Source organism: Petaurus breviceps, unplaced genomic scaffold, assembly GCF_028583685.1.
Source record: "Petaurus breviceps papuanus isolate PSGF00001 unplaced genomic scaffold, PetGlider_PUasm1.0 90195, whole genome shotgun sequence".
NCBI lineage: Eukaryota > Metazoa > Chordata > Mammalia > Diprotodontia > Petauridae > Petaurus > Petaurus breviceps.
Window position 1 is genome coordinate 517,092 of NW_027187192.1, and position 27,991 is coordinate 545,082.

Sequence of the window (27,991 nt, forward strand, 5' to 3'; positions counted from 1 at the left end):
CTTTAGCCAATAGATGCCTCTGGCACTGGCACATTCAATGCTGCCCCTTGTCTTTTCATCTTCTGGCTGGAGTCACTGAATTCCTGCCCTCCAGCCCCCTGCCTCCAACAGCAACAGCAAGATTAGAATGGAACTGAAGACATGGACAGAAACGAGTAAGTTTCTCAGCAGTGTGGTTGTTTGCTAGATTTACAGATTCCTGCCCCTTCTCGCTTATCTCTGGCTCCCACTTTCTGAGGGAGCAGGGTCAGCCCTCAAGGAACAGCTTCTCCTTTTAAAAGAGGTCATCCAGCAATGTGTGCCAAGGTCTAAAATGTTTTAAAAATGATATTTACTACTTACCATTGGAATATTAACCATGATTTTTCTGATCATTCAGAGATCATTATTTTGCCTCAGTTTTTGGCCCTGATTACTCATCATACATTTTAAACTTTCTAGGAGATTATGTTGTGACATTTGCTCAGAGGGAACAGGGGTAATTTCAAGGCAAGGTTTGTGAGATATCATGTGTGAGTTCCTTTTAAACATTGTTATTGAATAAATTGAAATCCCATGTTATGGTAGACCCATTCATCCAATGGCCAGCTTACAATTACAATGACTATAAAGAGAAAAAAAAGATCAGAACAAGAAGCTGGAATGCTAAGCCCTTCCCTCCTTCACAATGGTGGCTGTGGCAAAACCCTGGCTGTTGCTTTATCATATTTTCCTCATCTGCAGCCCATTGTCTTCCTTAAATGGTTTGTTTTCCCCCCTATAACCTCAGAACTACTACTGGTTGGTAACCTTTTATATTTTTCCATTATTTTCTTAGTTTCAGTATCCTCCAAAGATAAACTAGAGGTTTAAATCTAACAAATGTTTGTCCTCATTGTCATTGTGGAAGTGGTTATATTTATTTCTACGCTAAGTGCTATATTATCCTCTGCCAACGATTCAAAGATGAAGCTGAGTTTTGAATCTATAAGATAGTCCAGGTCTGCCTCCCTCCATACTGCTTCCATTTCTGAGGTTGAAGCAAAAAGATTCAACCATACACTCATATATATTTTTCTTATTAGGATCATAAGTGGAAACCCATAACATCACTGACACATTATTTGATGTTCTCACATCAATAATTCCACTATTGGGTCTCATATGGCACCAGCAGGGCTCGGTGGTCTTCACTTTAACATCAATTTCATTCAGAAGGGCTACCAAGCTCGACAACATTGATGAGCAGACCTTTGAAACTGATCTTATTCTATGGCTCTGGGCTCAGGACCTGGTCTGCTTTCATCATATTGCATGGATTCTTCATCATCAATTCCACTGATAAGATCCTATCAGTTTCTGATGTTGAACTGCTTGAGAGTGCCAAGGATTTTGGTGGCAAGAACTTTCTCTTCTGGGCCTTCAGAGGGTATGGCTATAGCATTTAAAGGAGCAGTTGCCAGGCTTTGTCTCCACAAAGGTTGCTTCTTAGGATGATGGTTGAGGGCACTGGATTGGAAGCATCATTATTGGGTTCAGGATGCTGGGCTGAGGGCAAGATGGTCAAGGTAGTGGTGATGATCTGAATTGCTTGGCTCATGCTGCCTCTGGTACCTCCTTCAGGGTGCCTAACTGTTTCAGCTAGGCTGGCTTGGCTGCTCTGCATGTGTGGCAATTATTTGGCAATTAGTAGGAGTGACTAGCCCCTCTTCCACAAAAGTTGCTTCCATGGATGGTGGACATGAGGGCTGGGCTGGAAGCAGGACTGGTGGTTTAGAGGCTGTTGCCACTCCCAGGGTCCAGTTGGTGGTAATTAGCAGTTAGCCACCAGTGCGGTGGTGATAAAGAAGATGCCTCCCATCTCCACAGTAACCCTGGTGCTCCATAATGGCCTCAGGGGCTAGGCTGGAAACAGGCATAACAAGTTTGGGAGGCGCTGCTTTTCCCAAGGCTCTTGGGCTCGGGGTCCTGGGCTGCCTCCATTAGGGTATGAGAAGAGGATGGTGAAGGTTCCTAGCACACGCTGCTTTCTTCTCTCCATTGGGTAGCTTGTTGCTTATAACAGTGATAATCAAACAACTGTCATATAAACAGCACTTTATGGTTTGTGAAATACTTTGTATACAGTTTTCTGAATTTTGATCTCCACAGCAAACCTGGGTGTGAAGTAAGTCAATAATTAAGTCAACCCAAAATCATGATGTGCTTATTGTGTGCCAGCAACTCTGAAAAGCCCTGGATATTAAAAAAAAAAAAAAAGGGCAGAAAGAGTCCCTGCCCTCAAAAAATTCACTTTTTAATGGGGGGGGGGGAACAATAATGCAGACAACTATATATTAAGGTGGCCGGGAAAGAGTTCCCAAAGAGAGTGGATTTCTGCTGAGAATTGAAGGAAGCTAGGAATTACAATGGAGAACATGGGGAACAGCCAGGGGAAATACCCAGAACTGGGAGCTGGATTGCCTTGTTCAAAGAACAAGAAGGAAGCCAGTGTCACTGGAGAGTAGAGTATGAAGATGAGAGTTAAATGCAAGAAGACTGGAAAGGTGGGGAAGGGGGCAGCTTCTGAAGGGCTTTGAATGCCAAATAGGGGCTTTTCTATTTGGTCCTGGATGTGATCAGGAGCCACTGGAGTTTATTGAATAGGGGGATGATAGAGTCAGACTCATGCTGTTGAGGTCAGGGAACCATAATATGTTGAGGTTTTAGGTTTAGCGGTGCACCAGACCCCAAAATACCAACATGCTGGGTCCTCCTGACTGAATTCAACTCAAGTCTTCTCTCAGCCAAAGTAAAGCAAAGTTTATTAAAGGTTTGCCATAATGGGTAGACTCTTCAGGAGCCTAGGTATCTGTGAAACTTGTACTGGACAAGTGGGCCAGAATCATCTGACACAGTGAGTCTGTGCTAGATAATTCTGGGAGACCTCATATGGAGGCAAGATGGAGCTTATATACAGAAAGATTGTGGTAGGGTTCAAGGGGTGGTCTAGAGGAGGAGTTTGGGGAGGGTCTTCAGGAGAAGTCAGATGAAGTCAGACTCCAGTAATGAGATTAAGGGTGGGAAGTAGCTGGAGGCTACCTGGAGATGAGAGACAATGGAGGGCTAGGCTAATTTATAGATATTTTGGGAGGACCAAGGGTGAGGAGTATCTGGACAGTGGAGGGCTAGGCCAATAACAGATTTGGGCCCAGCTATAATGAAAGGCTTATGGCCTCAGGCAAATGCCTCATCAAATGGGAAGATTCAAGGAAAGCCCAAGAGGGTTCCCAGAACCTGTACCTCATCATTTGGGCTTGATCAACTTTGGAGTTCAATTAGTTCATCTTGGTTTCTGATTGCCAGCATCATGTCCTAGACTGAGAGGGACATAAGAAGTGAGGGAACCAAGTAGGTAGGTTAGATGTATTGATAAATTAGACGGGAAGGTGAATTGATGCATGGATGGTTGGAAAAAGCATTTGTCTGCCTAGAAGCAACTAGGCAGCACAGTGAATAGAATCGCTGGCTTGGAGTCAGGAAGACCTGAGCTCAAAATTTGAAGCCTCAGACAGACTCTAACCAGCTGCGTGACCTTGGGCAAGTCTTTTGAGCTCTATCTTCCTCACTTTATTCACCTGCAAAATGGGGAGAATAATAGTGCTTATTTCCCAGCACTTACTGTCTCTGGGATCAGATAAGACAATATTTGTAAAGCACTTAACACAGTTCCTGGCACTGAGAGGGCTCTTAATAAATGCTTATGTTTCCTTCCTTAAGTGATAGCTGTGTGGCAGTTCAGGGCTAAGAGCTTGGGACACAAATATAATTTAGAAACACCATCCACTCCCGCAATGAATTTAGGATGCTAGGGAGAGTTTGGTAGGATTCAGAGAGTAAAATAACATGGAGATTGAAATACTGGGGAAGATTGGGTGGGGAGGTGAGGAGGGACAAGATAAAATAAAGGCCACTTATTAGAGCCAGGCATCCCTGGGGCAGAGTTCTGGGTCAGGATGGGAGGGAGAGGAGGATGTCCAGAGAGCAGGAAGCATGGGTGTGTAGATAACTGGGAAGAGGGTGGAAGACCTGGTTCTGGGTAAGATGAGACATTACTCACCTATCAGAGGTCGGTACGTTAGGTGTGGCGAGAGCGCTGAATAATGAATGAAAACAAATGAAAGAAAGCTTTTAAATACATAGAAAAAGCAATTATTAGGTAGTTATTCCAGGCCAAGCATTGTACCAATTTCTGGGAACATGAACAAAAACAAAAACCAGAGCCAGTTTCTGCCCTCAAAGAGTCTGCCTACGTATTAAAGGGGGCGACTACCCACAGATTGGTGGCTTTGGAGGGGCACTTCAGCCTGGAAAGTTACAGCAGTGATGGGGAGGGGGGAACAAATTAACATACATCATCCAGGAACTTTGTTCAGTCACCTTCAATCATGTCCAGCTCTTTGTGACTCCATTCAGGTTTTCTTGGCAGAGGTTTTCGATTTTCTTCTCCAGTTCATTTTACAGGTGAGGCAATTGAGGCAAATAGGGTGAAGTTGATGAGTTGAAGGCTCTGGAAACTCCCTTGAGCTCTGATTAAATCATCCCCTTTGATGAGGCATTTGCATGAAGCCATAAGCCTTTCATTGTGGCTCTGCCCAAACCTTTGTTACTAGTCTAGCGTCCATAGTCCATCTACTTCCCACCCTTGAGCCTATCAAAATATCTATATCCAAATCAACTGTTACCTGACCTCATTAACTCCTCTTGAAGACCCTCCCCAAACTCCTCCTCTAGACCACCCCTAGATTCCTCCCACAACCTTTTGTATATAAGACCCCATCTCACACCATGACTCACTCTGTGTTGAATACAAGACAACTTTTAATAAACTTTACTTTTCTTTGGCTGAGAAGACTTGAGTCTAATTCGTTGGGCAGGACCCATGGTGTTGGTATTTTGGAGTCTCCAGGGCAACCCTCACCCTCTTTACAGGTAACCTCTTCAAAGTGACTTGCCCAGGGTCACCCAGCCAGTAAGTGTCTGAGGCTAGATTTGAATTCAGGAATGTGAGTCTTTCTGACTCCAGGACAGGAGCTATATCCACTGTGCCACCTGACTGCTCATAGCCTAAGAAGTAAAGCAGAGGGATCCAGATTGAAATTCACTGCTCCAGAAATGAAGGTGGAGGGGAAAAAATCAGAATGTGGAAATCGGTGAGGCCAGTGAGAAAGTGGCCAGGGAGCTGGCAGTGAAGCAAGTCTGGAGCTTTCCTGAAAATAACAGTTACCAGTTAGGAAACGGGGGGGGCGGGGGGGGGGCGGGGGGCGGGGGGCCGGGGAGCAGAAGTTCCTCCAGGGAAAGGTATTTGCAACAAAGTGATTGTCAGTTGATGGCGAAGAGAGTTGTGAAGGAGGTGTTGGAAGAGGAGAGAGTGAAGAGAAAGTCCTGGGCTAAGGATCTGGACTTGGAAAGTAACATGCTGCATATCTGAATAGGCGAGTTTGTGTATGGTGTGTGTGTGCGCGCGTATGTGTGTGTATGTGAGAGCATGTGTGCTGGGTGTGTGTTGACAAGAGACCTTTTCTTTTGGGGGGCCAGGAAGACAGATGTGCTGAGCTACAGAGTCCCTAATGGGAGAGTCGGAGTAGGTCCCTTCCTGGCTGTGAACTAACACATTTGCAAAGGAGGAGGGGCTAGAGAGATTGGGAAGCTAAGGCGGGAATCTGAAAAGAGTTCTGAAGAAAGGGTGGGGGAGGAAAACGTAGTTGCCTTCTGTTCTTCAGAGAGAGAGGTATGTTGGGGTGGAAGAGCTATCTCCAGGTCTAAGTGTGTTTTTCCCCCTGGAGGGTGGGGTGAGAAGGGAAGAGGGAGGACAAATTCTTGGAAATGTGGGCTAGATGTTTAGAATTAAAATGTGAGCGCTAAAAAGGACCTTAAAACAGTATCATAACTGGGAGGGACCCTAGAACACAAAAATATCTGAGCTGAGAAGGGACCCAAAAATTCAGCTTGGCAGGGAGTTTAATTCAATTGGAAGGGAGTTTAGGACATGGAATAACCACATTAAAAGGTCATGTAATCTAATCTCTTCAATTTACCGAAAAGGGAATTGTAATTCGGAGGAATTATTTTTGTTTGTGGTTGAGAAAATCCAAGCTTCTCTGTGTCTTCCCTCTGCTGGTCAGAGGGGAACCTGTGTGAATGGAAAAAAAAAAATGACCGAGGGACTCTGGGAATGAGATTTCTGGAAGTAGGGCTAGGAAATGCATCTTGAACAAAGGATTACCTAGGGAGCCATTACCTTGGCTAATGCACAATATAGACCAAGGGTTCTTAGTCTGAGGTTCCTGCATTTATTTATTTTTTAAAAATTATTTAGTGTTTTATCTTTTCCCAGTTACATGTAAAAACTCCCTGAATTTATTTTTAAAATATGTTCATAGCTGTATTTCAGTATAATTGGTTTCCTTTATAATCTATTTATCTTATTTTATGCATTTTAAAACGTTGTGAGAAAGTTTCCACAGGCTTCACCAGATTGCCAAAAGAATTCATGGCACCAAAAAAAAAAACCAAAAAACAAAAAACATTAAGACCCTCTGGTGTAGGAGAAGTGAAATGTGGAGCTGAAAGGAGCCCCTGGGTTAAGGAGGATGGTGAAAGAAAATGAGAGCTTAGGCAGCAGAGCGAAGCTTGCACCCAGTACCTCCGCACAGCTGCTTCTAGCCAACATCACCTGGTGCCAGTAGCTGCTGAGTCCCGGGAACTCTTTCCCTGTAGAAGAACGTTTTCTGTTATTTATTGGTTCGCTGCTCGCCTGGTTTTCTCTTTCTCTCCTCCCTCCAATCTTGTTTCCAGTCAGATTAAGTCAGGTGTGAGCTTTGCCTTTCAGGGAGTAGATGAACTCCAGAGATCCAGAGATCCTGTCCTCCCCGCCCTTTGGTGCCCAGCGCTAAGGGAGGCCAGATAGGGAGGAAGGAGCAGAAACGGAAACATCTCTTCCTTTGGGAATTTGGAACCATCTCCAGAAATCAGCAAAGAGAAAGCCCATATTGAGGGGAGAACAGTGGGTGCTGGACTGTAACTAAGCCCATGGTGTCCCAGTTTTAGCCCCATGGCCGGATCTCAGCTCTCCATTCGAGTCGCCACCCTCCTGACCGGTCTATTGGAATGTATCGCCTTTTCTGGGCTGATCTTTGGCTGGACCTCGCTGGTGTTCGTTCTCAAAAGTGATCACTACTTTGAGGATGTGTGTGAGCAGCCGGGCAATCAGACTAGCAATGCCACGGGACATTCAGGTAGGAAAAGACTCTGATGTGGGGGTGGAGGTCCATAGGGATCAGTGGGAATGTCGCAGATGAGTGATGTTTTTATGGGGGAATATGTTGGTGCAGGGAAGTTGGCACCTTAGGCGAGTAGTATAGAGGGTGGGAAGAAGTGTGACCAATGGTTCTCCAGTTTGATAGGTCCAAGATTTCCTAGGGAGACCGAAAAGCAGTGCTCTGATGGAGTAGAATTCCCTTGAGGTCCGGGAATATTTTCTTTTTGTACTTACAGGGGCCTGGGGCAAATAATGTTTAGTAAATGCTTGCTGATGAATTGATTCAAATGCCAGCTTTGGTGGAAAGCTTTTCTTAAAAATATGACTTCGCTTGGCTCTTGATGATATCTTCCGTGATTTTGAGTCAATCACTTGACCTCTCTGAAGGAAAGCCTTGGCTTCAGTTGCATGGGAAAAACTCTACTTCCTGTTCCTTACTGTGGGAAGTTCTAATGAAGACAGTCTTAGGAAATGTGCAGTAGAAATGAAACAGGAAGTGATATTGCTAAAGCTCCCTATTTCCTGAACCTCTTTCCAGCCTAGTTTTAAGGTGACACTAGGAGGCCAGTTCTGGGAAGCGCTCACCCATTTTTGTCGGGTGATTGATCGGACCTGTAAGTTGCAATGGGTGCAGAAGCAAACTTTTTTTTTTTGCTAAATACGAGGACAAAATTTTCTTGAAATATTAAAATATTTTATTTTTTCCAATTATAGGTAAAAATGATTTTTAACTTTCTTTAAAAACAATTTTGAATTCCAAATTCTCTTCCACCTTGCCTAAGCTTATATATAAGCTGGCATGCAAAACATATTTCTGTATTAGTCATGTTGTGAAAGAAGACACCAACAAAACCCAAGACAAATGAACGAAAATGAAGTAAAATAAAATAATGTCTGCAGTCAGATCTTCCTCTGGAGGTGAAGAGCATTTATCTACTATCTTCCAGGACAAACTTTTCTAACCACACTGAAGGGAAATAAGTTACCTCAGAAGGTATTGAGATAGCTGCTGTGTCATAGAAAGGCTAAATGGAGTTGAAAGATAGGCATTTGAATCCTGACTTTAACTATTGTCTGTGTGGCCTGGGGCTGTAGAGGTCAGGGAAGCATAAAATGTTCAGGTATAGGGTTAGGGGGTCCTGCCAAATGAATTCAACTCAAACCTTCTCTCAGCAAAGTTCTCTCAGCAAAGAATCTTTAATAAAGATTCACCATAATGAGACTCTTAAGGAGCCTCAGTATCTGTGACCCTTATATACTGGACAAGAGGGCCAGAATGATCTAACACAGAGTGAGTTTGTGCTAGATAATTCTGGCCTTTTTTTTCTCATGGAGACAAGATGGGGTCTTATATATGGAAAGGTTGTGGGAGGAATCTAGGGGTGGTCTAGAGGAGTTTGGGGAGGGTCTTCAGGAGGAGTAATAAGATAAGTAATAAGGGAAGTAGCTGGAGATCACAGACAATGGAAGGCTAGGCAAGTAGGAAGATTCAATCAAAGTTCAAGGGGGTTCCCAGAGCCTGTACCTCATCCGCAAGTCACTTAAACTCTCTGGGCCTCAGTTTCCCCATCTGCAAAATGGGGATAATAGCACCTACCTCCTGGGATGGTTATTGAGACTTCACTGAAATATTCACTGCATTGCTTTGCAGACCTTAGAGTGATAAAGAAATGTTGGCTGTCAGCCTGCCTCCCAGGACTTTGCAAAAGTTAAGGTGCCGTGCAAAAGCTACGGTGATCATACTGCCTTCGAGGTCTATAAGTGAAAACGGAAGTAGGAGATGGTAGAGAAGGCATTCCTGTTCTTACATGGGCCATGTTAGATAATCTCCAAGGTCCTTTCTAATTCTTGGAATTAGAGTTGGAGGAAAGGGAGATAAAGGTTTGAGGAGCAAGTGCATCTAAGAATCAGAGTTTTCATTCTTTAGATATTGGGGTGGAGAGAGTGAGCACACTTAAGATAGCTATGGACTAAGCTGTCTAGGAGTCCTGTCTTAATTATTGCTATTCCCTAAGGGCAAAGCTCATTCTTTTTTTTTTTTTTTTTTGGTGTGGGGAAGGCAGGGCAATTAAAGTTAAGTGACTTGCCCAAGGTCACATGGCTAGTAAGTGTTAAGTGTCTGAGGCCTGATTTGAACTCAGGTCCTTCTGACTCCAGGGCCGGTGCTCTATTCACTGAGCCACCTAGCCGCCCCTGCAAAGCTCATTCTTTCCCTTACTTGTTGAAGGATACCAATATTTTTAGTGCCTTTTAAGTGTTGGTACTCTGTAGGAGCATTCAAGCCAGCCTGCCTAGTTACAGCTCTGTACATGATACATACAGATATATACTGCTTTAAATGACATGTGAACATTTCCATTCTTTCTTTTCTAGAATGCAGTGCTCAGGATTCAAAATTCTCCCTCATCTTCACCCTGGCTTCCTTCTCAAACAACTTCATGACATTCCCCATGGGCTACATCTTTGATCGCCTTGGAACCACTGTGGCACGTCTCATTGCTATGTGAGTTCCTGGGGCCCAGGCTCCTAAATCAGGGATTGGCTAGAGAGTTGCTACAACCACCATATTATGGTGGGAGATATAGGCAGAGAGAGGTCTGACAGCTACTGAGCACTCTCTTCTCCTTCTCATTGCCAAATTGTAACCCTTATAAACTATGCAAATTGAGATATAGAAAAGGAAAGAGATTTGCCTAGGTTTGCTTAGTTATAAGTGCCTGAGTTGGGTTTCAGACTAGTGTTTCCTGGTGTAAATCCAGTGGTTTGGTTTTTTTTCCTTCTGCTAAAAGGGCAAAATCTACCCATACATTTCATACAATAGAGAATACATGGCCTCTTTGTCTCTATCTCAAAAACAAAAGGAAACAAGACAAACCAGCTTCCAAATTAAACATAGCTATGTTCCAGCGCCATTGCGCCTGGCACCAAATGGGACTTTCCCTTTTGACTATTACAATTAAAACAAAGCAAAGCAGCCAGTGTTAATTTCTGAAAGTGTCTGATCTATGCCCATGGTAGCATGCCTCTTTACCAAGAGGATTCCCTCATAGCCCTCTGAAGTCCTAGCTGATCACTGCATTGAATAGAGTTCTGGGGTCTTCCTCTATATTATGGTCATGATATCAATTATCTTGCAGATTTTGGTCACTGTGCTCTCCATCAGTCCATACAAATACTTTCAAGTTTCTCCATATTCTTCAGATTTGTTATTTCTTGTATAACGTAATAATAATACATTCCATTAATTAATCTACTGTGATTTGTTACACTGTTTCCCAGTCTTTCTCCTTGCCTTCTCTTTGCTGTGCCTATATCTGACATTAAGATAACCACAATTACTGTCTTCCTTCTTCCTGGTGGGGATTATTAGGGTGTGTTTGGTCTTGTTCCAGGAGGTAAGAAATGTGTTTTATAGTGATAAGAGCTCACTTTTCTATAGTGACTTAAAGCTTACAACGTCCCTTTCCTCACCAGAACTGGGGAGGCAGGTTATAAAAACTGATACTACCTAGATGAGAACCCAGTCACAAAAGTTCAATGACCACCCAGAGTCACGTAACTCATACATTTCAGAGCTATGCCTCCAGCTTAGATTTCTTGGGTCAAAGATCAGGGCTTCTTCCACTGAACCACACTGCCTAGAAAAACCCTGACTGAACCTCCAGCTACTTGTTGTTAAATTTTTTTTGCTTCATTTTAGTTTTAGTGTGAAAGGAACCCCCTTTCTGTCCATTCATGGTATGTTCTGTTCCCAAGATTATAAGCTACTTGGAGCCAGGCCTTTTTATCACTATCTCTCCTTCCATTCTCTTTAAGCACCTCATTTTGAATTTCCCTCATTTCCTCATGACTATACCTAGTCCTTTTTGTGGACTGACTCTTTAAATCTTTTCTACTTTCTCCCTCCCTCCCCGAGGCTGGCTGCTTTCTTTGTACCTAGGTCTTCTGCAGAGAAGGGAATCTCTCTTGTCCATCTCCTGCTGAACAACATAAAGAAAATTAAAAAAGAACTCAAAATGACAAAAAAGTGGGCTCTAAACAGGGGATACGCAGTATCTGCATTCTCTCACTGTAGGGCCCAAGTGTTCCCTCCTGACAAGGCCCTTCTCCTGTTTGCTTTTCAGATTTCTCTATGGGGTGGCCACACTACTTATAGCTGTATCCTCTGCAGGTGAGTGCCAACTGAATATAAAGGAACAGAGCACTTGTCATAGGACCTGCCAGTGCTGGGATGTTAGAACAAAAAGCACAGTGGTGTTGAGGGGAAAAAGGGGGGACAGGAACTGGGTTTAGGTACTTCTTATCCCCTCAGTCTTTCCTGGGTCAATCACTTAAGCACTAATGTCCTAGGGGCAATCCCTATTAACCCCCTTAACTGGACTATGCCAGGGATTTCTATGGTTCTCTTATGTTTGTATGAAGCCTGGTACTTTTTAAAGTGTCCTCATGAACATCCCATTGGAAACCTGAAACAATCTTGTAAGCTTGATAGAATGGGCCTCTATTATTCCCACTTAACAAAGAAACTGACAGTCACAAAGATGAAGGGACTTGTCCAAGGTCATAGATCTGGGATTCCCCAACTCCGGTGTTGATATACAGGGGGAAGTTGACTTATGCTTCCATCCTACATCTCTCTCTTCCTACCTGTGTTTTCTTGAGGAAGTCCCTTATCTCTGTGGATTTCAGTTTCCTCACCTTTAAGGTAAGGGTGTCACATCAAATGGCCTTTCAACTCTGAAACCAAGATGCTATGAGCTTCTTGACTAGATTTGTCATCTGGACTGCTATTGCTACTTTGAGCATGACACTGAGCACTGAGGGGCACCTGGGGAGTGGGTTTGGTGATAGGAGTCTGGAGTGGGTGGAAGATACTGGAAATAAAGAGTGAGGGTGGCCACAATGGGACGTAGGGTGTGGAAGCCTGGAGAACTCTCGGTCTAGGCCAACCTGCAGGAAGGGGGAAGGGAAAGGGGAAAGGAATGAGGCTTAAACACTTGCTATGTCCCAGACACTGTGCTAACTTTTTTACAAATATTTACATATATATTATATATAAATAATATTTACAAATGTTATCTCATTTGATCTCACAATCCTGGGATGTAGGTGCTGTTTTATTCCCTTTTCACAGTTGTGGAAGGAAGCTAGGTGGTGTGATGGATGCATCACTGGTTCTGGAGTCAGGAGACCCTGAATTCAAATGTGACCCCAGATACATGACACTTAACCAACTGTGTGACCCTGAACAAGTCACTTAACCCTAGTTGCCTTGCAAAAAACATAGTTGTGGAAACTGAGGCAGACTGATTAAGTGACTTGGCCAAGATCCCAAAGCTAGTGAGTGTCTGAGTCTGTATTCTGAGTCCAGGCCCAGTGTTCTCTCCACTGTTCCATCTACATGCCCCTAGTAAGCAGCAATATCTTCATCTTTCTTTTCCCTTCTTCAGTTTGGCCTCTTCAGAATACCCCAAGGTATGTAGGGAGCCCTATCCTTGCTAAATGAAGGACTGTCAGCCTGGCAGAATGCCAGGGGGTGGTTGGCTAGGGGTGGATATTGAAAAATCACCCTGAGACATCAGGGCAGGGAGAGGAGATTGTTACTGATATTCTAATGGTTTGAGCCATTGTTACCATGACAAGGATGAGACTGGTTAATTGTGGAATTATGGGTCGAGGACTAAAAGTCCTATAAGACTTTAGAGGTCTATAAGAGGTCAAGGAAAGGAAGAAGTGAATGGGTTTCCTGGAGGTGCAGTAGCAGAGGCCTTGAAGACTGGAGAAGGTCTAGATCCAAGATCTGTTTGAATCTGGGCCCGTGAATTTGATTTCACGTAAGGGAGGGAGAGGAGCAGAAATGAACCGAGTTTGAAGCTCTTGTGACCTGTCTGTTCTTTCCAGGTACAGCACCGATGCTCTTGGTGGCCTTCCCAATGCTTGCTGTTGGAGGCATTTTGTTTCTGCTTACCAATTTGCAGGTGGGCCCTCACTCACTCTTTTCCCTGAAAGTAAGGTGGGGAGTGAAGGGATAAGGAAAAAGGAAGAGGAGGCAACATTCCGAGCTGGGCTCCCACAGCTGTGACCCACAGAGGTTAGAGCTATTCCTCTGGTCAGGAGCTGCGTTCAAGGGTGATATTGTGGATACATATTAATAACTTGTTGGCTATCTATCCTCCAGGTGGGGAACCTATTTGGGAAACATCGATCTACCATAATCACCCTCTACAATGGGGCGTTTGACTCCTCCTCTGCCATCTTTCTCATCATTAAGGTAATTTGCTCTTCCCTCTCTTCTCCAGCCCATAGAATGTAATCTTCTTGTAGACAGGAACCATTTTTTTCTAGACTCTGACATAATGCCTTGTATACACAGTAGGCAATTAATAGATGCTGGATTGGATTTACAGGCACAATAAGCCCATTGAAGTTAATGTAGATCTTGAAGCAAACAGACTGAGTGCACAGGTCTGAAGTCATTGGGGTTGGCCTGGGCCAGAAGACAAGAGGGTCCATATGGCTATGGAGCTGGAAGGGAGTTTAGAGGCTAGCTATGTGACAGATAAGGAAACTGAGGCCTGGGAAAGCCAAATTACTTGCTCCCACATGTGGAATTTGAAGCCAGATTCCACCCTTTGGCTCAAGAGCTAGTGTTCTTTCTGCTTTCCCACACTGAGATCTGACCCCACGTGATTGCTGCCATTAGGCCATGAGCCTGTGCTGCTCTGGCACTGCTGTATGGTCTTCACAGATGTGAGGAGGGCTCCTAGAAACTCCAGATAGACATGGACACCATCTAGTCCCATGGTGATCCTGAGCCCAAGAAGTTGGAGGGCCATCCCACATTCTTCTCACCTGAGACTGATCAATCAATTAACAAGCACTTATTAAGTACCTACTATTATATTGGGAGGAGATACAAAGAGAAAAATGAAATAGTCACCTACCTCAAAGAATTTATATTCTAGTCAGGGAGACAACATATAGAAAGTATGTGTACATAGGTTTATCTGTCTATATGTATATATGTATGTATGTTGTTGTTGACTTGTCTTTAAGTTGTGTCTACTCTTTGTGACCTTATTTGGAGTTTTCTTGGCAAAGATACTGGAGTGGTCTGCCATTTCTTCCTTCAGCTCATTTTACAGATGAGGAACTCAGGCAAACATGGTTAAGTGACTTGTCCGGGGTCACACATCCAGTAAGTGTCTGAGGCTAGATTTGAACATTGTGCTGCTTAGCTGGTCCTGGATGTGAATACATATACATACATGCACATGTACATATGTGTGTACATGTATAGCTATCTCTCCACATGAATAGCAGGTCATTTGGGGAGGGAGGGCACTAGCAGTTTGCAGAAATTGGGAAAGGTTTGTGTAGAAGGTGTTTGAACTGTGTTTTGAAGGATACCAGAGATTCGAAGAGACAGAGTGGAGGAAGGAGAATATTTCAGGCATGTTTATATGTATTGGGTAGGGAGGGAAGGTGGTCAGTGGGGACAGTCATCATAAATACTCAGTAGCAGAATTTTACCTGTGAAGAACAATAAAAAGCCTGGTTTGGCTGAACATGGTTCTCTATTTTCCCTGTTTTGCCACCTTTGCCCCTTGACCTCTGTTAACAATGTTGACTGAGCTCTACAGGTGAGAAGTCATTAGGAGTCAAAAACCTGCTGCCTTCTTCAGGATCAGAGCCAGCTCTCAGCCCAACTGAGGTCAAAGGATCATAGAACTGGACAACATGTTGAAGACCATTGAGTCCAATCCTACTATTTGAAAGATGAAGAAAGTGGGCCCAAGGGAGGTTTAGTGATTTGCCCAGTGCTGCCCAGCTCATATGGTTTAAAAAAAATTTATTTACACGCTGGCCCTGGAGTCAGCAGCAACTGAGTTAAAATCCAGCCTCAGATACTTCACACAAAACTAGCTGTGTGACCTTGGGCAAGTCACTTAATCCCAATTCTCCTCAAATTTTTAAATTTACTTTTAGTTTACAGCATTCAGTTCCACAAGCTTTTGAGTTCTAAATTTTCTCCCCCTTCCTCTCTTTCTCTCCCCTCCCTCCCCCACCCCCATATAGGTTCTACAAATACCTTCACATAAAACATTAGTTAGGTTGTAAAGAATTGTAACCAATGGAGTGAACAAGGAAGAAGGAACAAAACAAATGAAAAAGAAAAAGCAAGTATCTTGCTTCACTCTGCATTCAGACTTCGGAATCCTTTCTCTGGGTGTGGATAGCCTTTTCCATTTTCAGTCTTTTGGAGTTGGCTTATAACCTTGTATTGCTGAGATAAGTCCAGTGTATCAAAGGCAGTTATCACTGATACAATGTGTCTGTAACTGTACAAATTCTCCTGGTTCTGTTCCTCTCACTTAGCATCAGTTCATATAAGTCTCTCCAGGTTATTATGAAGTCTGTCTCCAGCTAATATGTTTTTGAGGCAGTACTTGAACTCTGTTCATCCTGACTCCAAGGGAAGCACTCGTCCTCAGAATTCTTGCATACCTGTTTAAGATAATGCTCTAGCTTCAGGTGAGATCATTCACCCACACCTATAGCAGCAGGGTCACAGAGAAAGTCAAACATAAAGAACTACAACTTGGGCAGGATACCTAGAATCTAGTTGCAGCTTTCCCATTACTTATGTGTTATGACTTTGGATAAGTCACCTCCCTTCTCTACCCCCAATTTTCTCATTGGTGAAATGAAGGGATGGAACTGAAATGATTTCCAAGGTCTCTTTCAACACTAACATTCCATGTTTCATAGTTCCTTCCTGTTTTGACATTTTATTTTTCTAAGATTTCTTTCAGTTCTTAATGGTTTGTTCCAAGGTCCCTTTCATCTTACAAACTGTGTGGCCTTGGGCCCTCCAGCTTCAGATCTCTGAATCTATTCCATTCTAAGATTCCTTCCATCCAATAATCTAAGTATAAGAGACTCTTAAAGTCCCTCTTTTAAAGCCCAGAGAGATAAAACTAATGGTGGGATTTCAGGCACCATGTCAGATTGTGTCTGTGTCTGTATGTTAGTGTAAGGTAAGGAAGAGATTTTTGGGTTCCAAAAGGCTCTGCCCAGACCTTTCCAACCATCCTGAGGAGATGGCTATTAGATCATGAAGCCGGTTCTCACTCGTACATGGATGTCCTCAGGGTAGCCATTTCCAAGACACTAGACTGAATGACCCTCTGTGTTAGGGTGCTACATCTTGATGACTCACTCCTCTTCTTTCTACAGCTTCTTTATGAACAGGGCTTGAAACTCCGGATCTCCTTCTTCATCCTCTGTGCCTTTAGCATCTGGCATCTCATCCGTACTTTCTTCCTTATGCCCAGGGGGCACATACCCTTTCCATTGCCCTCCAACTACAGCTATGGGTAAGGTCTGGCTTTTTCCCTAGGCAGAGTCACCTCTCAGGATCTAGTGGGAGACAGGACAGAGGTTGAGGCCAACATTATTACCCCAGGACACTGAGACAAGGTGGGGGGCAGGTGGTGGAGTGGTAGGGGATATCTCACATTCTGGCATGTTATCCTGGCCAGAATCCCACCCTGACCCCCAAGAACTCAGGATTTCTTTTAGGGTTGTCTATGGGCTCCCCCAATTCCAATGGAATGTTAGCTTCTTCAAGGCAAGGACTATTTTTGGTCTTCCTACCCCCAGTGCCTAGTAGAGTACATGGCATTGTGGATGTTTGAGACATGTTGAAGAAAACCTGACTGTGCTCTGGGGGCTGAATGGGGGCACCTCTTTCCTCAGCATTAATTGTTCAAGGGGAGCTGAGGGATCCCAAGGAAGAAAAGGTGAAGATACTGGGAAGGAAAAGGTGGAACTGAGGCATGAAGCCAACTCCTCCTCCCCAGCTGTTCAGCAAGGTAAGCTTGCAGCCCCTCTTTCTGTCATCTGCTTTCACTCTATCTCTGCCTTTCTCTTCACCTGGTCATCCTCAAGAGTCAATGCAGACTTCATTGTCCTTCTCAGAAGTCTACCTCTCATTGGGACCTCTTTCCCCAACCCCCCCTGGCCTTTTTAAATCTTTTCCTTGCCATCTGTTTTTGTATCACTTTCATTTTCAGATCTCTCTCTCTCCATCTCCCTCTCCCTCTTTCTCTCTCCTTATCTCTCCCTCTGTTCCTTAACAAAGAATGAAATAAGGGGGCAGTGGGAAGCTGTCTGAGAGTATTGCAGTATTTCCCTGCTTTCACAGAACAAGGAAGTTGTCATCCAACATCTATTGATACTTATGCAAAGTTGATAATCCCTGATTTCCCTCCCTCTCCCCAATCTCATCTATATTTCTCTTCCTCTTGATCTTAAGCATCTATTCTACAAATACTCACTATTAGTAATTAGAGTGTAGTTTAATAGAGAAGGCTGACCTTAAAGTAAGGAAGATGTAGGTTCAAATTTTGCATGAAACATTATTAGCATCATGGTTATAACATTTACACAGCGTGTCCCAAAATCAGTAGAGTTTTAATCTTTAATAGCTTGAAGCTGATAGCTTTAAGAATCAGACTTTTTTTGGGCCCCCTATATCACATCTTGAGGTTTTCAAATTGCTTTATTTATATTATATATCATATAAGAGATACATTTATATTTATGTATATATCATCTATGCTGCATAGCACCCTGTGAAATAGTTACTACAGGTATTATACCCATTTTACATGTGAGGAAATTGAGGCTTAAAAGCTGTGACTTGCCTTTGGTCATGTGGTCTATAAAGATCAGGCTGGATTTGAACCTGGATCCATCACTCTTAATCCTGGATCCACTATTAATCCTGGATCCATCACTGCTACACAGGGAAATCACAACCTCTCCGTGTCCCCAGGCAATTTTCTAACTTTTCAAGCATTTTCAGATGAGGTGGCAAGTTGGTTTTTAGGACAGAGAGCATGAATTTGGAAAGACCAAGGTTTGAATCCTTCCTCAGACAGTATTAGCTTTATTCCCCTCAGCAGTAATAATAGCAAACTGAAAGTATTGCAAGGGTCAAAGGAGATAATATATGGGAAGCGTTTGGCAAACCTTAAAGCACTGTCAGTGTGAACCAGCTAGTATTGGACCCTTAAATGATAAAGGAATTGCCTTCTGTATGCCTTAGAGAGACTGTTCACCCTGGGAGTTCTTCATGATGATGATTAGCGGTCTTGGACCAAACAAATGAGAAACCATTTCTGTAGCACTTTCAGGCTAATATAATGCTTTCCTTTGAGCAACCCCATGAGGCAAGTGGTTGGCATTAAAAAACAAACAATTTTAAAGATGAGGAAAATAGTTTCAAAGAGGTTTAAAGGACTTCTCTATGATTACCCAGCTTATAAATGTTAGGGAAGATTTTGAACTCAGGTCTTATGATGCTAAATCAAATACTCTTGGAATACTCCCATATAGCCTTTTTTGAGCACTCATTATGGGAAGCCTCTTCAGGGGCAGGCCAGATTAAGACAAAGTCTCCATACTTCAGGAGTTTAAGAGGATGAATGACAAAAGACAGGGGTGCCCTAAGTGCCCTGGGGCTGCTAGGTGACACCAAAGAGCACAGAGCACTGGTCTTGAAGTTAGGAAGACTCATCTTCCTGAGTTCAAATCTAGCCTCAGACACTTACTATCTGTGTGACCCTGGGTAGGTTACTTAACCCTGTCTGCCTCAGTTTCCTCATATATAAAATGAGCTGGAGAAGGGAATGACAAACCCTTCCAGTATCTTTGCCAAGAAAATTCCAAATGGGGTCAGGAAGAGTCAGGCATGACTGAAAGTGACTCAAGAACAACGCCACAAAGTGATATGAGAGTAAAAGCTGAAGGGTGATGGGAATTCCAAAAAAGGCCACTTCTGAATGGGAGCATCAGAGAAACTCAAGGAGGTAGTACTTTTTGACAGAGGGATATTCAAGTCAGGAAAGTTTTACAGGCAGAGGTTATCCTCACTAAGACCCCATTAGGCATACCCTAATTGGTTTTGGAAGCCATATTTTAGGATATATATTGCCAAGGTGAAGCCCATTCATGGTGTAATAGTAGGAGAGTGGTGAAAGGAAGACCGAGGCATGTTTGATATGGAGAAAGGCAGCTAGGAAAAGGCAGGAGGAAAATAAGGGCTGCCTCAGCATAAGGGCTGTCTTTTCAAGAGGCTTGTTCTATTCGATCCTAGATCTATTCGATCCCAGATGGGGGCACTAAGGACAATAAATAGGTGAAAGTTTTATAGAGACTGATTCAGACTCACTACAATGAGAAACTTCCTAAGAATTCTAGCCACTCCACAATGGCCTGGGACTGCCCCTGTATGGAGTGACTGACCCCCTGCCTATGGGACTTTAAGTGGAGCCAAGATGGCCACTTACAGAGAGGTTTCTTATTAAGGTTGGGGTTGGGCTAACTGGACTCTTGAGGTCCATTCCAACTTAGGATTCACAATGGTGAGTGGCTTCTTGTCCATTTGGACACAAAGGGTGAGCATAGGGTAAGGTAATATGAGGAATGGCTGGGTGGTAGATAGAGGATGTTGAATTGGAAGGGGCCTTACGAGCCATCTATTCTACCCTCATTTATAGCACAGAGAAGCTCAGTGACTTGTCCAGGGTCACACCAGCTAGTAAGAGTCTGAGATAACATTTGATTGAATTCTGGCCTCCCTGACTCCACACCATGCCCAATATAGCCTACCTGTGGAGTAGAGGTAATAGCAATAGCTAACATTTGCATAGCATTTCAAGGTGTGTAAGGTTTTTATACAAGTTATCTCATTTGTTCTTCACAGAAATCCTGTGAGGCAGGTGCTATTATTATCCCCATTTTACAGACTGGGAAACTGAGAAATTAAATGATTTGACCAGGGTCATGCAACTAAAGTATCTGAGGCAGGATTTGAACTCTGGTCTTCCTGACAGCAAGTCCAGTGCTCTACTCACTGCTGCACCTAGTTGTCTGTTATTACAGGTTCTCCCACTGCTCAGTCTCTGGCCACAATCTCTCCAGATTTCCATCTTCTCTGTTCCCTAAGTCTTCCCTTCTCCCTCCCCTTCCCGCAACCATGCTGGAGTTCTTCTTTCCTCATCAGGGACAGCCAACACTGACCAGAGGGATCCACCTTCCTTCTGGAGCTGTGTTCTGTCTTGGCGATTTTTTTGGCATCTGGTCTGGTTCTCTTCAATGCAACTGTGGCACTACCTCTTCATTGGGACCCTCAACCCTATGCTGAACCATCTGGCCCATGGGGACCAGCATTTAGGTACTTGCCTGGAAAGCAGATGAGGGTTTGTTGGGCCTAGCGGGGATGTCACATAGGGGTGATGGGGAGATCTCATCGGCCCAAGTTCTGATGCTAGCAAGGGATGTGGAATCCAGTGGGAATCCTTTCTGCTTTTTTTAACTCTCTAAGGTTTCCAACTCTCTAACCTTTCCTTGAAAGTACTTTGTGGGAAGTAGGCACTATAAGGATTATCCTCAGCCATAGGGTCATAGAATTAGAGTTGGAATAGATGGGAAGTCATTGAGCCCATTCTATTTATTTATTTATTTTTTTTAAAGCAATTGGGGTTAAGTAACTTGCCCAAGGTTACATGGCCAGTTATTTTGTGTGGGTGTTAAGTATCTGAGGCGGAACCGATCCCGGGTCCTCCTGACACCAGGGCTGGCGCTCTTACTCACTGCACCACCTAGCCGCCCTGAGCCCATTTTATAGATTGAAGGACTTTTGCTGAGACAAGGTCATACAACTACCACTGCCACTTTGTTCACAAAGGCAGGTTTTCTGATTTTCAAGTCCATTGCTTTGTCTACTATACTGGACTGCCTTTCAGTGAAGTGGAATGACTTGTTCATCATCCCTTGGTGGATGGAATTGAAAGCTGCATCTCTTGGCACAACCAGCATCTTTCCATTATGTTAGTCCTTTTGGGGGCAGACTGTCATTACTACAGATCTGCAAAGAACTCTAGCCTATGAGGAAAGAGGGTCCGGGTTTTTAGCCCTGCCTCTGCCACTGATTCATTGGTCACTTCAGACAGGTCATTTACCTTCTCTGGGCCTGTCTGCTTCCCCTGTACAGTGAAAGCATTGGATTAGCTGATCTCATCATCACTAGCAGCAGTAGGAAGCATTTATTAAATTTTTAAAAAGGATGAGTCTTCCTCTCTCACTCAGACTGGAAATGCAGGGGCTATTCATGGGCCTAATCCCTTTCTCATCAGCATGGGAGCTTTGACTTCCATTTCAGACCTGGTTTAGTTCTTTCCTTTGGGTCACTTTGTGGTTTTCCCTGTCCCTCCCCAATGGCTCACTACATTGATTCCAAACTGTGGACATCCAATCAGTGTAATACACTGCAGTTTGGGGCTCCCAGGCTCAGGAGATCCTTTGCTTTCAGCTTCCCTGCTAGCTGGGATCACAGGCATGTATCACCATGCCTGGCTTTTATTAAGCATTTATTAAGCACTCACTATGTTCCAGATGCTGTGCTAAAGCACAGTGGATACCAGGAAAGGTCAAGAAAAGAATGAGTTTGGGGTGGTACAACAGGGGCAGGTAGGGTAGACATTCCTCTGCTCATATCTGATTCTTTTTTCTTTACCACCCCTTAACCATTGCAGTCAGCACCTTTACAAATGCCTTTGCCATCACTCAGCTCTTTGGGGTCTTCTGTGCTCCCTGGAATGGAATTATGTTGGACCACCTTAAGAAAAAATACCAGCAAGAGGCAAGACAAAGAGGTGAGACTGTGTCTCTGTCCAGGGTCTTGGAAGCCCTTCTACAAATCTGATTTCTTTTGTCTACTTTTTCCCACTGTTTTGCCTCCTTTCCCTCCTTCCTAGAGCCAAAATGAATAATTCTAGTATCTTTGATAAACTGTAATACACATTCAATGGGACAGTGGGGTTGGGAAGGAGACCTAAGGGGTGGGTACCTCTGGTCTCAGGATCCAAGGTTTGATGGTGGAGAAAACCAACATCTGTCTCATGCTAGTGACAAGAATTAGTCCATGGGTAGGACACCATGACTTCAATAAATGGGAAAGAGAAGAGACCCGTCTGGGGAAAGAGATAGCGTGGGGAGTGGGGAAAGAAACTTACAATTTGATTAGTTTCTTGATTTGCTTGCTTAAAGAATGTTGCTTTACCTGCTTAAATGTACCATTGGCAATATGAAGCCTGTTGCCTCTGCCCTCTACTCTCATGGATCTTTCTCTTTCCCTACTTTTCCCCTTTCCCCTGAGCCCTTCAACCTTCCGACTTGTACCTCTGTCTCTATCTTTACTCTGACTTAGACCAGAATCTCTTCCCTGACCAGGTTTTCCAGAGTCTATGGCAGACCTTCACTCTACCTTCCCATCCTTGGCTTTGACATCCCTGTTGTGCCTTGGCTTCTCCATTTGTGCCTCTACTCCTATCCTTAAACTACAGTATTTCACCTTCATCCTGCAAGTTATCAGTCGGTCTTTCCTGTTCGGAGGGAATGCTGCCTTCCTCACTCTGGCGTAAGTGGGGCTAAGGCAGGGAGGTGGGAAGTGTATATATGTGTGTATTTACAAGGGCAAAGGGGGAGATATCCATTCTAGCCCCTATGAAATGGTGTAAAAGGATGGACAAGAGATAAAGAAGAAGGGGGCAGAGTTAGATGATTAATGTTGGCTTTGGAACTGAATGAATGTTGACAATCAAGGAATAGTCATTAACAGGTTCAGTGTTAATTTTAAATAGCGGAGGGCCTAGGAATCCAGCTCACTTCTCTTCTCCTTGAGGTTATTACTGATAACTTGAATAAATCCATTGCTCTGCAAGCATTTATCTACTATATGCTAGGGTGTATAGGGTGTATGGGGAGGAGTAGAACCTGTAATGTAGGGGCTTGCTGAACTCTTTTCAGAACTTCTCATCTAAATTTGGTGTCCACTTGTCACCTAAATCTCCCTTGTGTCTCCAGGAAGCTGGAGAATGCATAGCAGCCACACTCCAGTAAAACTGTCCTGGCAGATGGGCTAAGTCAGGTTGATGAAACTGATAGGCTCAAGCCTATAGTTACAACCCAAGCATATGAAGACTTCCTATGGAAGAAGGGTGGAGGAGAGTCATTGGTTCTGATGGCCATGAAGCTGGCTAACACAGGCTCTGTGGAACACATAGGACTTGGCTAGACATTGAAGGTGCCAAGATCATCCACTGCGTCCCATGCATCACTAATGGTCTTGAGGTTCTGCCACTGGACTTAGGTAACCCTGGAGGATGACTTTGTGCAGCCCTGCCTCACATCCAACCCCTGAGCAAGTCACTTTGTGATATCAGCGGTCCTCTTCAAAAATGAAGGGTGAACATCAGCAGCAATGGGCACTGGGTACGCAGAACCAAGGGAAGACCAGCCTGCTTTCAGAGAGCTGATATCTTTGTTGAGTTTGTGGGTGGCTCAGGATTCAGAAGGAACTTGACAAGATAGAATGCTGGCCTTCATTCACTAAGATGAAGCTGAAGGACGGAGATTTAACCTGTGATTTTGCTGATATGAAGAGCTCCCACATGAAGCACTACCAATGCAAGTTGGCCCTTCTGCCACTTAGTCCTTGAGTTTCCAAGGGGCACTAAAGTTAAGTGCATTGCAACTGCTCAGGATAAAATAGTGTGTGTGTATACACACACACGCACACATGTATGCACACATACATATATACACAATATATAAATACACACATATGTATGTGTGTATACATATATATGCTATTTTCCCTGAGCTTATATATTAGTATCTCTCTTGGTGTATACATATATAGATAAAATAGCATATATAAGTATGTATCATATATATATATATATACACTATTTTATCTATATATGGAGAGATATTAATACATACACACATACATTTGTGTGTGCACACATACATGTAAACACATGTGTATGTACATAAACTTGAACCTGGATCTTCCTGATTCAAAAGCCAGCCCTTTCTCCAGGATGCTTGTTACCCCACCAAGATGAACAAATAGAGATCAATGAAAAGCTTTTCACTTGAGCTGAAAAACCTCAGTTGGCTTTAAGGATAATCTGAGGGTAGTTGTGCCTGTAGGAGTTTTTCTGATTAAGATTTGGGGCTTGAGCGCACTTTAAACTGAAGAATTACTGACTTGATATGGCCATCAAGGAAAGTACAACAAATCTTAGATTAGACTGAGAAAGATATGAGGTCCAGGACTAGGAAGACGGTCATTTCCATATTACTCTATTCTGCTTCTTTTCTATTCTACTCTATCTATGGTTCAGTTCTTGGTGCCAAATTTTAGGACCGATGTTAGTAAGCTTGAGGGCAACATAGATGGTAAAGGTCTTGAATTCCTGCCATAGGACAATGAGTTGAAAGAACCAGGGATGGTTAGCCTAAAGAAGAGAAGATTCATGAGAGAATGGATTAGTTCTTAAAGTTCTTCAAGTATCTAAGTAAGTATTCTTAAAGTATCTGTCCTGTGAGAGGGGACTAAAACCTGGTCTGCTTGGCCACAGAGGGCAGAACCAGGAGCAATGATTGAAGTTGCAGAGGTTAATTTGACTTGAGGTCAGAAAAAACTTCCTAAAAATCAGAGCTGTCCCCAAAATAGAGTGGGCCGACTTTGAAAGTTATGAGTTCTCCCTCCTGTTGGTCATCAAGCCAGAAGTGAGCTACTTACTTGATAGGCATGAAGGAGAGAAGAGATCAGCTAAGGGGTGGACTCTTTCTACTCTGAGTTTCTGAGGTGAGTTCTGTGGAAGGAAGAGTGGGAGGCTGGAGGTCACTGGAAATGCAAAGATGAAGCTGGGAAGATCTTGAGATGATAAGATCTGAAGACAGAGGACAGGAGCCATGAGGTAGAAGGGAAAGAATTCTAGCCTGGAGGCCAGACCTGGTATTTGGTTCTGACTCTGCCATTCACTAAGTGTGGGACATTGGGGAAATCCCTTTACTTCTCTCACCTTCAGTTTCCTTCTTCTAAAATGAAGATTATCCTGGCCTACTTGCCTCATAGGACTATAGGGAATTTCAATCAAGAGAATGGGTAATGCACTTTCTTTGTAGTGAGAAGATGTTGATAATGTCACTAGCACCTTTTATTATTGAAGGGTAGTCATCTCCAGAAGTTTAGCTAATGGACATTTTTTTCCCCACTCCATCTTTTAAAAACATTCTAAGGGAAGCCATTAACTTAAAAACAAATAGTGGGGAGGGCATGGTAACTCTCAAAGATCCTTTAACCAAGTATGGATGAGCTACACTGTATATTGGTAGAGATAGCATCCACCCTGGCACTGGAGCTATTCTATACCAGAGACCAGGGTTCAAGTCTTGATTCAGTTACTTATAATCTTTAGCCCACTGGGTCTCAATTTTTTTTTTTTCTGTAAAATGAGTGGATTGAACATGGCAATCTCAGAGGTCTCATTTTTAATGGGATTCTGAGCCTAGAAGAAAAAGAATGGAATAGGGCAGTAAGGTATGGGCAAAATCTGAGTTACTGGGGAGGCCCCTGACGTGGGAGGGGCAGGATGATTCACTGGGCAAATCCATGTTTCTCTGCAGCTTTCCTTCCCAGCACTTTGGGAAGATCTATGGGACATCGATGATGTTGTCAGCCTTGGTCACATTTCTGCAGTTCCCCATCTTCATCCTCATCAAGGGGCCACTCCAGGGGGACCCTACTTATGTAAGTAGCATCCCTGTGGCTACCCCTCCTTCACCCTGCATGAGAGGGCCTGACTCCTTGGTAAGAGAAGGAGCAATAAATGAGTGGCGGGGGAAGGGGAAAATGCCTGTACTTACTGTCTGTAGTATAAGGAGCTCCCCAGGAGGGGCTGTGGCTGAGGGTTTCCTGAATTAGGAGAGGCAGCTCCATGTAGCAGAATGCTTGCTGGGCTTAGACTCAGGACCTGTGTTTAAATCCTTTTTTCACCCCTTATAACCTGTGTGATTTTGGGCAAGTCAATTAATCTCTTGGTGCCTCAGTTTCCTTTTTTTGTAAAATGAGATGTTTAGACTCTGTGACCTCTAAGGTCCCTTCCAGATTTATGTCCATGTTCCCATGACACAAGAAGGCTGATCACCCAACCTTGGGAGGAGCAAGGGGAACTAGAAACTTTTTATTTATCTTAGAAACACAATCCATTCGGTAAAACCAGAGAACTTCAATTGAGTCAAACTTTTTAGCATGTGCTTTATCTGAGAGGCAGAAAACCCAGATTAAGGTCATATCTCTGCCACTCATCAGCTAATGGGGTTGTTCCCATGATACTGGAACCACTATGGTCCTCTCTGTTTCCTCATCTGTCCAATGAATAGAATTCTCTTGCCTGTCTTGCTGTCCTCTCCTGAGGCTAAAATGAGATTATAAAATCCAAACTGTAAGCAGCCCTCAGAGGTCATCTGGCTCAAGCCTTTCTCCTTATAGATGAGAAACTACTTGGGCCTCAGGTAAATAATTTCCTTAAGGTCACCCAGGTCATAAGGGGCAGAGCCAGGATGTGTAGCCAGGGTTCTTTCCATCATATGCTGCCTTCTTTTCTCAAAAACGGCTCTGTAAGAAATTCACATGTCCCTGGAGCCCCATTTAGATGCCTCCCTATGAATACCAGCTCTTAGTAAGCCCCCCTGGGAATCAGAAGAGCTATTGGAATTTCAACTCTGTTAACAGCCAGCTGTGTAACTTTGAGCGAATTGTTTTCTCTCTGTACACGGGAAATGGAGAGGTTGGACTAGCTGGGATTGTGGAGTCAGAGGTCTTGGATTTGAATCCCACCTCTGGTGCCTAATAACCGAGTGACCATTCATTCATGTGTGTCCGTTCATCATAGTGGGCCTGTTGTCTTCCCTGTACAGTAAGAAGGTTGGACTAAATGGCCTCGGTGCTCCAAGTTTCATTTTATCTCTTAACATTTTGTAATGAACAAGGTGGCCAAAGATTGGCACAATAGATATGGGTCACCTAAGAGACAGCCGTAGCGAGAACCCCTACCACTTGGGTATAGTAAGTAGCACACACTGCATCAGAGGAAAGTAGCCCTCAGATCGACTTCAAAGACAAATTCAGATCCGGAGTCGGGAGATTTCAGAACACAAGGTCCTATAGTGAATGAAGAGAGAGCCTGGGTTGCACAGGCTGTCTCTGGGAGAAGGATTAGGGTATGGTCAGATAAGAGAACTCCTTGGAGTGGGGAGGAAATATGGCCTCTGAGCCTCTTGTTTTAACTAATCGGATGCTCTGTTCTGACCTGCTGGAGACAAGTGCTTTTAGCACCCTACAGATCTTGGTGCCCTTGGTACCTCACCCTAGTGACTGCTGTGGCTGATCTGGTACTGGCTTGATGCTTATCCTTCCCTCTCTTCTCTCACAGGTAAACATCGTGCTGATACTGTTTACTCTGCTGTCCTTTGTCCATCCCTTCCTCGTGTCTAGGCAGTGGCGAGACCAGGAAAAAGATGCGTGATGTTCTGTGCGTCTTTTATTCCCCTTCCTTCCAGCTCAGGGATTCATAGGAATGCAGTTCACTGGCCCCCCTCCCTATCTTTTGACTGTTGAGCCTCCTTAGAAGTAGGTGAGGGAGGGGGTAGGGATGTACCTAGAAAGGCATTTTCCCTAAGCTGAGTATATTATCTGCCACAGGACAGACAAGATCATGGATTATTTTTTTAAAACATGTTTTTGTACAAAAATTAAAAAAAAAGATGTGTGAATGCTAGTGCCTG

General features: G+C 43.8%; 1 protein-coding gene across 6 annotated transcripts; it reads left to right on the top strand.

The window, feature by feature from the left end:
* The first annotated feature begins 19 nt into the window (after window positions 1-19).
* Window positions 20-27,991, top strand: SLC43A3 (solute carrier family 43 member 3). 6 transcript variants are annotated; one of them, XM_069107708.1, is made up of 13 exons: window positions 55-155; window positions 6,851-7,256; window positions 9,653-9,782; window positions 11,404-11,450; window positions 13,181-13,257; window positions 13,458-13,550; window positions 16,520-16,659; window positions 17,042-17,157; window positions 20,355-20,525; window positions 21,886-22,005; window positions 22,583-22,769; window positions 25,832-25,955; window positions 27,640-27,991. In XM_069107708.1, the coding sequence occupies exons 2-13, from the start codon at window positions 7,073-7,075 to the stop codon at window positions 27,730-27,732; spliced, it is 1,482 nt and encodes a 493-aa protein (XP_068963809.1). In that variant the 5' UTR covers window positions 55-155; window positions 6,851-7,072; the 3' UTR covers window positions 27,733-27,991. The 6 variants fall into 6 exon arrangements, with proteins under 6 accessions (XP_068963813.1, XP_068963809.1, XP_068963810.1 ...); XM_069107709.1 differs by lacking the exon at window positions 55-155 and adding an exon at window positions 5,307-5,457 and having other exon boundaries at window positions 6,855-7,256; XM_069107710.1 differs by lacking the exon at window positions 55-155 and adding an exon at window positions 5,505-5,749 and having other exon boundaries at window positions 7,063-7,256.